This window comes from Balaenoptera physalus, assembly GCF_965194825.1.
Source record: "Balaenoptera physalus genome assembly, chromosome: 8".
In the NCBI taxonomy this organism is placed as follows: Eukaryota; Metazoa; Chordata; class Mammalia; order Artiodactyla; family Balaenopteridae; genus Balaenoptera; species Balaenoptera physalus.
This window is the reverse complement of record NC_138887.1, coordinates 15,439,676-15,454,745: the sequence shown is the minus strand read 5'-3', so window position 1 is coordinate 15,454,745 and position 15,070 is coordinate 15,439,676. Positions and strand designations below refer to the sequence as shown.

General features: G+C 41.9%; 1 protein-coding gene across 1 annotated transcript in view; it reads right to left on the bottom strand.

The window, feature by feature from the left end:
* LAMB4 (laminin subunit beta 4) overlaps positions 1 to 15,070 on the bottom strand; it is a 109,868-nt gene that overhangs the window by 86,571 nt on the left and 8,227 nt on the right. Inside the window, 11 exon segments of the mRNA XM_082473916.1 lie at positions 3,607 to 3,726; positions 3,729 to 3,794; positions 5,404 to 5,524; positions 6,632 to 6,682; positions 6,686 to 6,846; positions 7,025 to 7,088; positions 8,474 to 8,582; positions 8,584 to 8,636; positions 8,640 to 8,660; positions 9,786 to 9,925; positions 12,392 to 12,584. Of these exon segments, the coding sequence (XP_082330042.1) occupies positions 3,607 to 3,726; positions 3,729 to 3,794; positions 5,404 to 5,524; positions 6,632 to 6,682; positions 6,686 to 6,846; positions 7,025 to 7,088; positions 8,474 to 8,582; positions 8,584 to 8,636; positions 8,640 to 8,660; positions 9,786 to 9,925; positions 12,392 to 12,584 (1,099 nt within the window).

Sequence of the window (15,070 nt, the reverse complement as noted above, 5' to 3'; positions counted from 1 at the left end):
AAATGGCTCTACTACCCAAAGCAATCTACAGATTCAATGCAATCCCTACCAAACTACCAATGGCATTTTTCACAGAACTAGAACAAAAAATTTCACAATTTGTATAGAAACACAAAAGACCCCGAATAGCCAAAGCAATCTTGAGAAAGAAAAACGGAGCTGGAGGAATCAGGCTCCCTGACTTCAGACTATACTACAAATCTACAGTAATCAAGACAGTATGGTACTGGCACAAAAACAGAAATACACATCAATGGAACAGGATAGAAAGCCCAGAGATAAACCCATGCACATATGGTTACTTTATCTTTGATAAAGGAGGCAAGAATACACAATGGAGAAAAGACAGTCTCTTCAATAAGTGGTGCTGGGAAAACTGGACAGTTACATGTAAAAGTATGAAATTAGAACACTCACTAACACCATACATAAAAATAAACTCAAAATGGATTAAAGACCTAAATGTAAGGCCAGACACTATCAAACTCTTAGAGGAAAACATAGGCAGAACACTCTATGACATACATCACAGCAAGAACCTTTTTGACCCACCTCCTAGAGAAATGGAAATAAAAACAAAAGTAAACAAATGGGACCTAATGAAACTTCAAAGCTTTTGCACAGCAAAGGAAACCATAAACAAGACAAAAAGACAACCCTCAGAACGGGAGAAAATATTGGCAAATGAAGCAACTGACAAACGATTAATCTCCAAAATTTACAAGCAGCTCATGCAGCTCAATATCAAAAAAACAAACAACCCAATCCAAAAATGGGCAGAAGACCTAAATAGACATTTCTCCAAAGAAGATATACAGATTGCCAAAAAACACATGAAAGAATGCTCAACATCATTAATCATTAGAGAAATGCAAATCAAAACTACAACGAGATAGCATCTCACACCAGTCAGAATGGCCATCATCAAAAAATCTACAAACAATAAATGCTGGAGAGGGTGTAGAGAAAAGGGAACCCTCTTGCTCTGTTGGTGGGAATGTAAATTGATACAGCCACTATGGAGAACAGTATGGAGTTTCCTTAAAAAACTAAAAATAGAACTACCATATGACCCAGCAATCCCACTACTGGGCATATACATTGAGAAAACCATAATTCAAAAAGAGTCATGTACCACAATGTTCATTGCAACTCTATTTACAATAGCCAGGACATGGAAGCAACCTAAGTGTCCATCGACAGATGAATGCATAAAGAAGATGTGGCACATATATACAATGGAATAATACTCAGCCATAAAAAGAAACGAAATTGAGTTATTTGTAATGAGGTGGATGGACCTAGAGTCTGTCATACAGAGTGAAGTAAGTCAGAACGAGAAAAACAAATACCGTATGCTAACACATATATATGGAATCTAAGAAAAAAAAATGGTCATGAAGAACCTAGGGGCAAGACAGGAATAAAGACACAGACCTACTAGAGAATGGACTTGAGGATATGGGGAGGGGGAAGGGTAAGCTGTGACAAAGTGAGAGAGTGGCATGGACATATATACCCTACCGAACATAATATAGATAGCTAGTGGGAAGCAGCCGCATAGCACAGGGAGATCAGCTCGGTGCTTTGTGACCACCTAGAGGGGTGGGATAGGGAGGGTGGGAGGGATGGAGACTCAAGAGGGAAGAGATATGGGAACATATGTATATGTATAACTGATTCACTTTGTTATAAAGCAGAAACTAACACACCACTGTAAAGCAATCATACGCCAATAAAGATGTTATAAAAAAATTAAGTGTGACAAAACCCACATTACCAAGAGTTAAAGTGTGACAAAACCCAGTGTTGGCCAGGAAATAGAGTCACAGGGACTCTCATACACTGTTGGTGTGGCTGTTAATTGTTACACCCACTTAAGGGACAATTCACTATTATCTAATCAACTTGGAGAAGTTCACAGTCTATGGCCCAGTCATTCCACTCCTCGGTATGACTCTTAGGGACAGTCTCTGTGCATGTGCACAAGGCCACATGTACAAGAATGTTTACTGAAGCATAGAAAGAAAAATGGACAAATAGATTTTGTTATATATATAGGAAGGAAGAATTCTATACAGAAATTAAAATGGGAGAACTAGAGGCTACCTGATATGGACAAATCTCAAAAATACAATGTTGGGGGCTTCCCTGGTGGCGCAGTGGTTGAGAATCTGCCTGCCAATGCAGGGGACACGGGTTCGAGCCCTGGTCTGGGAGGATCCCACATGCCGCGGAGCAACTAAGCCCGTGAGCCACAACTACTGAGCCTGCGCGTCTGGAGCCTGTGCTCCGCAACGGGAGAGGCCGCGACAGTGAGAGGCCCGCGCACCGCGATGAAGAGTGGCCCCCGCTCGCCACAACTGGAGAAAGCCCTCGCACAGAAATGAAGACCCAACACAGCCAAAAATAAATAAATAAATAAATAAATTATAAAAAATAAATAAATAAATAAATTTATAAAAAAAAAAAAAAATACAATGTTGAATGAAATACTCAAGGGTACATACAGCATAATATCATTTATCTCAAGTTTGAAAACATGTCAACATGTACTGTTTGTGGATAAAAACGTGTGAAAGTGTAAAAACAAGCATGGTAATGATGATTGCCAAATATATGAGAGTTTATCCCTAGGAAGGAGGGTAGACAAAGGGAACAGGTGTGCAGCTAGGACATCCCAGCCACAATGCTGTAGTGTTCTAGAAATGGCCTGAAGGTGAGAGGGTAAGATATTACATTTTGACAAAGCTAGTGGTGAGTCTATCTTACATACATATATATACATATATAAATAATATTATTCTCTATTATTTTGTCTATGAGTGAAATATTCCCATTGAAAAAGTTGAGATTAAAGATAAAAGGAGGGGCTTCCCTGGTGGCGCAGTGGTTGAGAATCTGCCTGCCAATGCAGGAGACACGGGTTCGAGCCCTGGTCTGGGAAGATCCCACATGCCGCGGAGCGGCTGGGCCCGTGAGCCACAATTACTGAGCCTGCGCGTCTGGAGCCTGTGCTCCGCAACAAGAGAGGCCGCGATAATGAGAGGCCCGCGCACCGCGATGAAGAGTGGCCCCCACTTGCCACAACTAGAGAAAGCCCTTGCACAGAAATGAAGACCTAACACAGCCATAAATTAAATAAATAAATAAATAAATTTAAAATATTAAAAAAAAAGATAAAAGGAAAGATTTTTAAAGGTTAAAAAAAGAAAAACAAAACGAGGTAATAGCTTAGCAAAATTGAATCATCTACAGCCAAATGCTGTAGCCACTTTCTCTAGTTACTTCCTTGAGCTGACACTGCAGGTGCATGCGGCCTCTTCTGAAACCATCGCCCCGTCCTGGTTGAATTCAGAACAGTTTCCCGAATCATCAGTATCAGCCCCGGCCGCAAGACCACCAGGACGGACCTGGATTACCTGGCCCAACTTGTTCAGAGAGAGGAAAGCTCTCAGAGCCGAAGCGGTTTTGCAGTTCCCACCTCCGAGAGGGCAGGTTGGAGACGCCGCTGAACCCAGGGTGGGCTGGCGGCCCCAGGGACACCAGCTTCATCAGTGTCTGCTCAGATGAGGGGAGAGGATGGGTCAGAGGCTGGGGACTCACGAATGCACGCGTAAGGATCCGAGATGGCCTTGAGGGGGTCGCTGTAGAAAAGGGGTCTGCAGCGATCGCAGTGCTGGCCCTCGGTGTTGTGCAGGCAGCCGTCACACACGCCCCCCTGCGGCTCCCGCTCGCCAGGTACACGGTCTTGTCGAAGTGACAGCGGTCAGAGTGTCCGTTACAGCGACAAGCTGAGAACCGAGCGGAGTTATGAGAGATTCGCCAAGGTCCCAGGAATGAGCATCCTCAGGATGGAGACTCCACGCTCCATCACCCATTCTCCCCTCCTCCGCTTTCTTCAGCCACCCCGTCTTCTTTCACCAAATACAGAAAGGCTTAAAACAGGTGCTTCCAAGGATTTTTCTAGTACTCCGATTCTGCTCATACACTCTCTAAAATGTGTTCCCGAAATGTTTAATATTTCGTTTTTTTTTTTTTAATCAAGCGAACAAATATAAATCATTTGGGTGACCTAGAAGCCCTAGCATGCCGTATTTTTGTTGTCCTTCAGTAAAGAATACTTTTACTGACTCGGGCTTTGTAAATCTGAATTTTTTTACATCATATACTCTGTAGTATGGTACTACTGGATTCTCCAGATCGGGTGCTAGAGCTGGGCCCAGCCAGCCTCTGCTTCTCTAGGGCAGAATTGCTGGAAGGGGGGCTGCAGGCTGTTTTCCTCCCATCAGGGGCTCAGCCAGAGCGTCGGAAGGAAAGGCAGTCTGTTTAGAGGGATTTGTGTGTCTTTGTGGTAATGTCTATGCTGTTCATCCCGTTGGGTTTTTCCCTGTAAAGGGCATGATCTCTGGCTGCGCTTTGCTGGGTCTTATCCACTGTGACACTCATGGATGGGGCTTTTCCATAAAAGCTCATCTGACAACCTCTCCTTCAAATCCTGTTTTCCCCATATTTGGGAAAAGAAACTGGATAACAGGTTTATTTGGAAGTTCATCAAAATTCGGAGGCAGCAAACACATGACAAAAACCCCTCTTATCTTATTAGCCTCAATATTTTATAAAAAATACAATAGCCTGTCCAACTCCATTTGGGACCTCATTTCTCATCTTAGCTGACATATGGTTCAAGGTCACCTTCATTGCGTGTATGATAATTCAGGAAAACAGTGGGGATCTTTTTTTTTTTTTTTAGAAATTCACGTTCTTTTTATTTTATTTATTTATGACTGTGTTGAGTCTTCGTTTCTGTGCGAGGGCTTTCTCTAGTTGCGGCAAGTGGGGACCACTCTTCATCGCGGTGCGCAGGCCTCTCACCATCGCGGCCTCTCTTGTTGCGGAGCACAGGCTCCAGACGCGCAGGTTCAGTAATTGTGGCTCACGGGCCCAGTTGCTCCGTGGCATGTGGGATCTTCCCAGACCAGGGCTCGAACCCGTGTCCCCTGCATTGGCAGGCAGATTCTCAACCACTGCGCCACCAGGGAAGCCCACAGTGGGGATCTTTGTACCACATTCCTGGAGTGGCACCGTCCCCACAGATATTACCATTTCATGGCTATGCCTCCCTCTGGAAAGGGGCCACACAACATGCATATTGTCTCATTCTTCATATTAATGTGAATTTTTGGTGTGAAGGTTTGAGAAGCTGGTGATTTTTCTGTGTGAGATACTGGGAGACATGAGGCTATCACACATTTGGAGCTGGAAGCCACAGGTTCACCACCTGTGCTGCCTGCAGCCCCACAGACACAAACTAAATGTTCTCCAAAAGAAGGAAAAGCAGAGATCGTGTAAGGAGCTCATATAAGGAAACTCGGTCTATGCTGAGAGCGGAGGTCCACCCACCTCGGCAAGTGCTGTCCAGGGGGCCCACAGCTAGCCACCAAGGAACGTCCTGGAAGAAATCCTTGCACCTCTCACAGTTCGGGCTATCTGTATTGTGCTGACAGATGCACCGACCATGAACCTGAAGGTGTGAGGAACATAAACAGTGTGAACACAGGGCTTATCTTAGAGCTTTGAGGACGCTGGGGTTCTTTAAATGGAAAATGACATACCAGGCCACGGGGCCCCTCTGGGTCTTAGTTTCCCATCTGTTAGTTACACTACCAGCCTTGACTATCTTTTATTATTTGTTTAACTAGCTTTTAAATTTAAAAAAATTTAAGATGTTTAGTGAACACCTAAAAAGAAATGTTTCTGCATTTCTGAATTCTAATTTCAGGGAACACAGAACACACATTCTGCAGCCTTTGGCAAAATGAGGGCCAGGATGGGGAGTATGTGTGTGCACGTGCGTGTGCGTGTGCGTGTATGGGGTGATTTAGGAGCATCAGGGAAAAGAGGGAATTAGAAAACAGAAAGAAACTAGAGAAAGGTATGTGATTCTCCTGTTTTTTTTACAAAATGCCCTCCATGTCCACGTTCCCAGGGAAAAGTTCCATTTCCAGTGAAACACAGAGGTGTGTAGGTGGGAAGATGCAATAGCCTCAACATCCAGCCTTGTCTGTTATGACCAATAGTTCAAAACTATTGTTAGACACATCCCCAGGACTCTGCACAAAAATGCCATTCTTCTACTAAATCACTCTTTTACAATTAGTCCCAGGAATGGAGGAGATCAGCACTGCTTAAGATAGAGTCATTTGTAGTGTAAGTGTTACTTGGGGTGACCATTTTCAGAGCATCAGATGTCACTCAGACACCCTGGCACTGAGCACAGGCTCTCACATGATGGACCTTCAATATATTTTTGTGAGACAAAGCATGTGAACTTATGGGTGGTCCCTAGCAAATCTCCATTCCCTAAAAAACCAATAAACAAAAGACAGCAAAACGGACTATCTTGAAATCATAAATTATAAATTCTGCCCATTAGCTGAATGATGCCCACGTGTGGCAGAATCCACAAGAACCTCTGTCCAGAGAACCGCAGGCCCCCAGATGGCCTGACGGGCCAGGTTGAATGAAACAACATTGTTGATCCCCGCATACAGAGTCTGATCTACATCCAGCACCAAGACAGTGAAGGGAAGATGGGAGAGCCAACCACGCTTTCAGGTTTGTAACTCACCATTCCGGGAGGGCTGAAAACGTCTCCGCGCACCTTCTGTGTTGGGCCACATTAGCTAGCGTGGCCATTGCGAAAACAGCTTCCCCGAGCCACCATCTCATACAGAGCATAGTAGTATTTATCGAGGGAATCATTTTGCCTCCTTCCAAGCAAAGTATCCCCGAGGGTATGGAGTTTGGTAAAGTTCATCCTCAGGTTTGTTAATGTCACAAGGTCTAGAGAAAGGAAAATAATGAAATTAACGAATCGAAGTGCATTTAGGTTGGATGGGTTCAATGCACCCTGCTTGACTGACATCCCCTTAATGTCCCATAGACATGCAATGACAAGGAATTCCCCTAACGTGAAATTTTAGAAAAGGAGTTGGTGTGAAAAATATAAAGCAATTCATACCCTGGATGTAGGGGCTGTACGGGTTTTCTATTTCATAGCTGGGATCCAAAACTTTGAAAACAACCTGTAAAACAAATGTAGGTAAATTTAGAGTATTTTACCCCAAAAACATAATTGTTAAATATACTCTTAAAGAAGAGATTCTGACCTTACAAGAAGGCTGAGCCATTGCTTCCCACCTGGTGTAAAATGCAGATTATCATTTGGGTTTGTTTGAGACAAGCTGGGATCCGGGACCCTTTGCTGCAGTGCTTGCACCTGAACACACCTCTCCTCCAGCAACAATACAGAGAAACTGCATGGGACTAAAAAATAACTGCATGCATGCACAGTTGGGGCAAATTCTGGACCCAAAAGATACAAAGAGACCAAAAAACCCAACTGCCACTTTTGAAGAGCCTGGAGCAAAAACAGGGTGTCGGGAGCAAAAGCAGGGTCCTGCGTGTGCCCCCTGCATGCAACACCACCTAAGGGGTGGGCAAAACACCCAAGCCACCCCTCTGGCCCGACCCCTGGACACACCCCTACCCTCACCCCATATAAGAAACAAGCTTGCCCCCTCTTCAGGGAGCAAGCAAGCAGGGGAAACTGTTGTTTGTTCTCGCCCCCCGCTGCTGCAGCAGGGGTCCCAATAAAGCCTTGCCTGAATTTCTTGTCTGGCCTCTAGTCAATTTTTATTGATTGGGGAAGGCCAAGAACCCTGGTCGGTAACAGGTTCTCATATGAATAAAAATACCAAGAATGAAAATGAAGGAAGGTTGTTAAACAGTCATTCTGGCTCTTTACGCACAAGTGGTCCATGTAGACGGAAGTGTTGATACCATTGGTGGAAGGGCTCCTCTGCTGGGTTGGGGTGGAGTGATAGGGTCACTATTCAGCAAGTCATCGTCAATTTGGATCTGGTGGGGGATTCTGGACCTGCCTTCTGCCACCATTCCTTCTAGTCTACCTGATAAGGTCATATCTCCCAAGTACACTCCTACCCCCTGACCCTCTGCCCATCACCAGCTTTGCTCTGAGGAATTTCCTGGCAGATTCCACCTGGGTGGGAACTTACAGAGCACGAAGCTGAGACAACTAATCCAGGGCTTCCGCCAGCCTCTGTGGTTCCTTTACAAGGGTTAGAAAAAGATGTTCCTTCCTCTGGTGCCCAGGCTGCATTTTAGCCCTTGCTTACCTTCAGCATGGCACTCCTCTACAGGATCATTTCTTATTTATAATTTATCTGAATATAAGATGGTATTTATAATTTATATAAGGTATTTATAATTTATCTGAATATAAGATGAATTCAGGACTCATTTCAATCCAGACACTTTCATTCTGAAACAACCAGCAGCTCAAGTTCTATTTCAGTAGACACTACCTAAATTGTTTTCATCTCAATTAACCATATTAACAAAAATAGGTTTCACTTATGGCAAAGAAATCCAAGAAAGGAAATGCTACCTCACCACCAGTGGAGGGTTCAATATCCGAATATTTGGAGTCACAAACAAGGTCTCCCACTCCGTGGGCCTGGCCAGATGTGATGTTGGGGAAGGAAGTAGCACAGTCTGGCAAAATATCTGAACACTCTCCAGGTGTGTCCATAGTCTGTGGAGCGTTCAACTCACATTGCGGCAGGCCGAAAAGTCTAGGAGAAAAATGAGTTAAACTTGTCATACCTCACAAAAGTTGATTTTATTACCCACTCCAGATTGAATGTTTCCATTTTCAAATTCCATTTTTTAAAACTTTACCTTTAAAAATCTATTCTACCATGAAAACACTGAAATCTCTTTCTAACAAGCGGGCAAGTATTTATGAGCACATGCTTTGCCCCAGAATCGAATTCCACTTTTAAATTGCTTCTGGTTCTGTGAATTATTCGTTGAAGAAAGATAGCATACACATTTTTTAAAAAGCCAGTGTAGCAGATATTTTACAGCAATTTGCATGTGGTTTTTCTTTGCCTAGAATGCTTTACCTCTGGCAAACTCTTACACATCCTTCAAAATCTACCATGAAGTTTACCGATTCCCCAGAGCCATCTTAGCCATGTCAATGAACCCCCCAGCATTCTAATCATACATCTATTTCTGCACTTGTCACTTGGCATTATAATTTCAAATTTATATATGTATGTGTGTATGTATATATATATGTAATATATATATAATATATATATAATATACATATTATATATATATTTGTATCCATGACTAGACTGTGAGCTCTTTGGAGGCAAAGACTGGGTTTTTTTTTAAATTTTTAAAACATTTAATTTTATATTCCTTTTTTATTACCAAAACCTAGCTCCAGGCTTGACATCAAAATTAGAATTTTGATGAACGATTAAAGAATGACAATAGTACAGGATTTTCTGTGGCATCTAACTAATCTCAGTAAAGAGCCTTTAAATTTTCTTCCTCTTTTGATGACAATTTTTCCCTAAATAATTTCCAGTTCCTGCCCTCTTATGCCGAAAATTATCTTTCTAGTTCTTGTAATCTCTATCAACCCAGGGCTTGGAGGTTTCCATTTTGCTGTATCTTCCAAGATTTTATTTTATTTTTATTTTTTTGGTTAATCTATATAAGTTATTAATGAGCAGTGGGGTTTTTTTTGTTTTTCATTCAAGAACAAAAACCCAGATGACAAAGCTTCAGTTGGATTTAAACAGCTTTTTGTTCTCTGCAGGGAAGCAAGGAAGCAAAATTGTAGGTATGCCAAGCATTTGGTAAATAGATAAGGGAACAGCAAGCCTACACATATGTACCTTAAAGGTCAGAATAAGGTGACTGAACTGAAATAATGGCTCTAGATCCAGTCTGATGCTGACATGACCAAGACCTAAAGGAAAATCCAGAAAGAAGAAAATCAGTGATTTTGAGAGACCCCTGTTTATCACGCTAACCCCTCATTGTGGCTTGTTTGTAATGAAACCCTTTGAAATCTCATGGCTGGTGATCAACACTCTTGCCTACTCTGTTGGAGTGGTTTCCTAAGCCACCCATGCCCAGGAGAAGGTCCACGTGAGGGTAATACCCGTTTTCCCTTGACTGTGCCCACATCCGCCTTTTGGTGGCAATTCACACGGCCACTGTGTGGCAGCGTTACATACCGCCAAGGGAGTTCCCGGACATTCCCTAGAGGTGGAAAGAGAGGGCTCATTTCCTTGACCTCAAATCTTGACTCGACATAAGCTAGCAGGCACAGCATGGCAAACACCCAGACACCCTTTCCTTCCAACAGCTGCAAACAAGCATTTGAACTAGTTGTATTGTCACTTAGCAGAAAACCCAGCTTGGATTATTTCCCTGGGACTGAGGGTCCGTGGGCTCCTCTGTGGCCACCAATCATGTCATTGTTCAATGGATGACATAGAAAGACAACCTCATATTATGCTTGCCCTAAATGAGCTTATATATTATGACAATTCCCACACTCCCTTCTCATGGTCTAGGATCTCCCAAGGGAGATATATTTAGGTGTCCGAAGAGAACAGAGGGATTGTAGCCCAAAGCATCCTGGCCAGGACTTTGCACTGAGATAGCTGCCATCCAGCTCTAGCATGGACATAGAGGACCAACCCCAATCCAGACGTGACAGAAGCCACTCTCGAGTGGAACTGTCCAATGGGAATATGAGTCCCATGTGTCATTTAAAATTTTCTAGCAGCCACATTTTAAAGTAAAAAGAAGCAGGAGAAATTATTTATGTTTATTATAAATAAATATAAATAAATAAATATAAGAAATAATACTTTATATTTATTATAAATTATTTATAATACATATTATATATAATATATTGAATATTACTCATATATGTCATACATGATATAATATATAATATATTGTATTATCATATATATTATTTATGTCATATATGATATATATAATATACTTAATCCAATATATGAAAAATACTCTCATTTCAATATGTAATCAACATTTGAAAAATTAGTAGTGCTTTATTACACATATATTTTTTTCTAAACTCAGTCTTAGAAATCCGGGGTGTTTTTACACTCACAGTACATCTCAATTTGGTTTTGCCATGTTTTGCGTGCTCAGGAGCCATGTGTGGAGCTACAGTATTGGACAGTCTAGTTCCAGAGAACAGTGGCTGCACCGGGTGAATTGGGGAGCAGCTTAGCATTCTAGAGTGAATGGCTTGGGGAAGGATTTGCTGCCGAGAGAGCAGCCATACTCCAGGCTCTGTGTCAAGGGCTCCTAGCTCTTTCTGGAAAGGACATCTCCTGTCCCCTGTCTAAAGTTCTTGGTTGAGAACCCATCTTCTGTGTAGTCAGCTTTGACTGAAGGGCATTCCTTCTGTAAGGAGACGTGGAACGAATGCTGGACATGTGGGTCAAAGCAGCTGTGAAGTAAAAATGGCCACATCCGTCAATGTGGTAAAAACCACCAACATTCACTAAGGAGAGGCCAATGACAGACCAATCATTAGGATCCAAAATGAACCAGCATTTAATAGACACCAATCATGTCCCTGTCCAATGGGTGACATAGAAAACCAGCCTCGTATGATGCTCGCCCTAAATGATCTTACCTATTATGATTATTCCCACACTCCCCTCTCATGGCCTAGGATCCCCAAAGGGAAATATGTTTAGGCGTCTGAACAGAATAGAGGAACTGTAGCCCAAAGTGCAACATACAGAGATGTGGCAATGGAGTCCTTTTCTGGGTTAAGGGTTCCAGACCAGTGTTGAAGAGGGCCCATCGTTTAATATAGCCCAACCAGCTGCATTAAACACATAAGGCCCAAGGCTGGGGTTGGAAACAAGAATTCCCCAGTCAGGTCCAAACTTACAGTGGTGTCTAGGAAATAAGGACGGTCAGGGCCAGTGTGAGGTTCAGTATCACAATTATTCATGAACAGGGAAGGGCATCAATCCAGGAAGGAAAGAACTGCAGTGAGTAGCCAACTCTCCTTTCAATTCAATTTTTATATTAAAATCTTTGGCTTACAGTAAGAAATAAAATGTCCTTTCTCTTTTTCCCTTCAGGAGTTGAAAAAGGAAAAAGCACATGGTATTCACTTTCAGACTTCCCCTTCGTTATTATTTCTGTTTACAGCAGTGTGTTTTGTATAAGTCTTAATTTACCAACACCTCATAACTTCCTTTTTTTTTTTTTTTTTTAACAAAGAACAAGAGGATGCAGAGCTATGTTCTTTCCCACCACGGAAAAAGTGAAACATTCTGAGTTACGTGCTTAAAAAATACTTTGATTTCTCAAGAGGAAAATAATCTTTCTTAAAATGAAAATTTTGTTTTTATACAGGGTTTTACATTCTCAGTGGATACTATTCCATTTCAGTATAACTCCTTGTTGTGATAGTGCCAAAATCATAGAGTGCAAGATGCCTTACTAAAAATTTGAAGAAATAAAAAATTGGAAAGGAACTTAATCATCCCATTTTCTGATTGCCACCATTTCTTTTCTCTATCTGGTTCAAAACTTGGGATTACATTCTCAGTGGTGTGGCTGTTGGGTTGGGCGTGCGGATCATATGGAAATCTGGCGTCACAGATGAAGCATTTTTGTTCGCCCTGGAAAACACATCGTTAAAATTAAAAATAAAGAATCATCATTACTTATTGTTGATATGAATTTAAAAACAAGCAGTACTTACTATATTTGTCATTCAGTCTGGCTAAAAATAGAAAGCAGAGGAAGTAACAAGACATTGATTTTTTCCATCAATAGGTGCTTAACTACAAAAACAAACAAAATTAAGATGTGACCTAGAAATTTTATAAATTTATACAGTTGGGACAAAAATGCAAATTTATGTAGAACTAATAATTTTTCTCATACAAGGGGCAGAGGAACTGGAGATTACTTTAAACTATAGAAAAATACTTAGGATATACTATTGAGTTGGAATGACTCTCTTTAGCCAAAAAAAGAATAATTAGGGACTTCCCTGGTGGCACAATGGTTAAGAAACCGCCTGCCAATGCAGGGGACATGCATGGGTTCGAGCCCTGGTCTGGGAAAATCCCACATGCCGTGGAACAACTAAGCCTGTGTCCCACAACTACTGAGCCTGTGCTCTAGAGCCCGTGAACCACAACTACTGAGCCCATGTGCCACAACTACTGAAGCCCGCAGGCCTAGAGCCTGAGCTCTGCAGCAAGAGAAGCCACCGCAATGAGAAGCCCACACACCGCAATGAAGAGTAGCCCCTGCTCACCGCAACTAGAGAAAGCCCATGTGCAGCAATGAAGACCCAACGCAGCCAACAATAAATTTAAAAAAATAAAATTCAAATAGCTATATAAAAAAAAAGAATTAGTAAGAAATTAATGAAATAATTGGCCATTAGTTTATCTGCAACCATCATCCTTTCCCCCTCAGACAGTATTTTTGGCATAAAAGCTTCCAGGGCCAAAATGTTTACATCACACATGTGGATTTTATAAAAGATTTTCATTAAACTCACAACAGAGAGACCCACCCTCTTGTCTTGCAGACTAGAAGGTTTTAGTTAATTGGAACTAGTTTTGCTTGGGATGGATTTTCAAAGGTTTTAACAGTCAAGATTGGCCTTTGAGTTTGCTTAATTTAATGCATCCACTTGCAGCTATACTTACTTAAAACTCCTGGGGAAATCTCCCAAGATTTCCAAAGGACTGCCAATGGCCTGCACAGTTGTTCCTGGCTAATATTTGCGGGACTCTGGAGGAGCATTTTTGCAAAGCTTCCAGGAAGCAGGAGCTATTTCTTACAGTCCCCCATATTGGAAATTGCCTACAACAGCAAATGTGCTGGTAGGTATTCAGCGAATGTTTGATTTTATGTTTGACCATGGCTTACAAGGGCCTACACGATCTGACCGGGCCCACCTCTTTTGTTGAACAAATGCATGATGATTTTAATGACTATTTCAGCTAGAGTCTGTCAAAGTAAACCAGCCTTTCAAGAGATCTATAAAATCTTTTTAGAATCATGGGCCACCATAAGCCTTATACTTGAAGAAAACCAAAATGCCCTTTGGAAATTAAGGACCGATACAAGCAACATCAGTTCTGCCTATAGGGAGGTTTGCCCCAGATCTGTCCTAAAAGAGTAGCAGGAGCCCTGTGATTCCACTAAAAGGTGTCAAGACTTCATTCCAGTAATACTATGAAAATTATCGTGGAAAATGTTTAACTTCAAGGGCCATTTTGATTGTGGGCCTTTTTTTTTTTTTTCTGTAAACATTTTAGAAGCACAATCTTTGATGGAAATGGCTACAGAGGATGCTTAGTTGTGGCAACTAGATATGGGAGGTCCGACTTGGGTAGCACTCGGAGTCAATGTTGACTTGAAGATTCGGAAGAGAATGTTTCACTTGATAGCTCTTTGCTAGACAATGGATGAAAAAAACTTATCCTCCATGCCAGGCAAATGTTTACGTAACTAGTACTTGTGGTCCCACCTGCAATACTTTGTCAGCAGAAGATATTTTGAGATTTTTTTTCCAGTTTGAAGATGAAGATTTCTGTGATTACCTAGACCAAAGAAGCTCTGCAGTTTGATTTACTTCTATTTTTGGTGTAACTTTGCAATATAGGAAAATCGATTTCTAATTATCATCAGAGTATATTGGTTCATGACAACTTAAGCAAATGCCAATAGTAGAAGGACAAGAGGGGTGATGCCAGTGTTGGAAAGTTTCTAGTATTAAAGTTGGGAACCACTTCTTTGTCCAGAGGACCTGGACTTCAGGAAGTTACCTGAAGGGCTTTCCATCCCACCTGACCTAAAATTGAGCAAAACTATAGTGTCATTTCCTTGCACATGTAGAGGATTTGCTTTCGTATACAAGTACTTCCCAAACTTAGACCAGGGCTCAACATTCAGGTATTGTCTCCACTTATTTATAATCATCTTCTTTTTACTAGAAACCAATGAGAATACAAAGCCTTTCCCAGAGCCTCCGGGAGTTGCCTTAAACGAACAATACATGGAAAAGCCTGGGCCACTAACATTAGGCTTACATCCAACTTCCTTCCTGAACATCCTCTCAGTTAAGGGGTTGACGTAATTG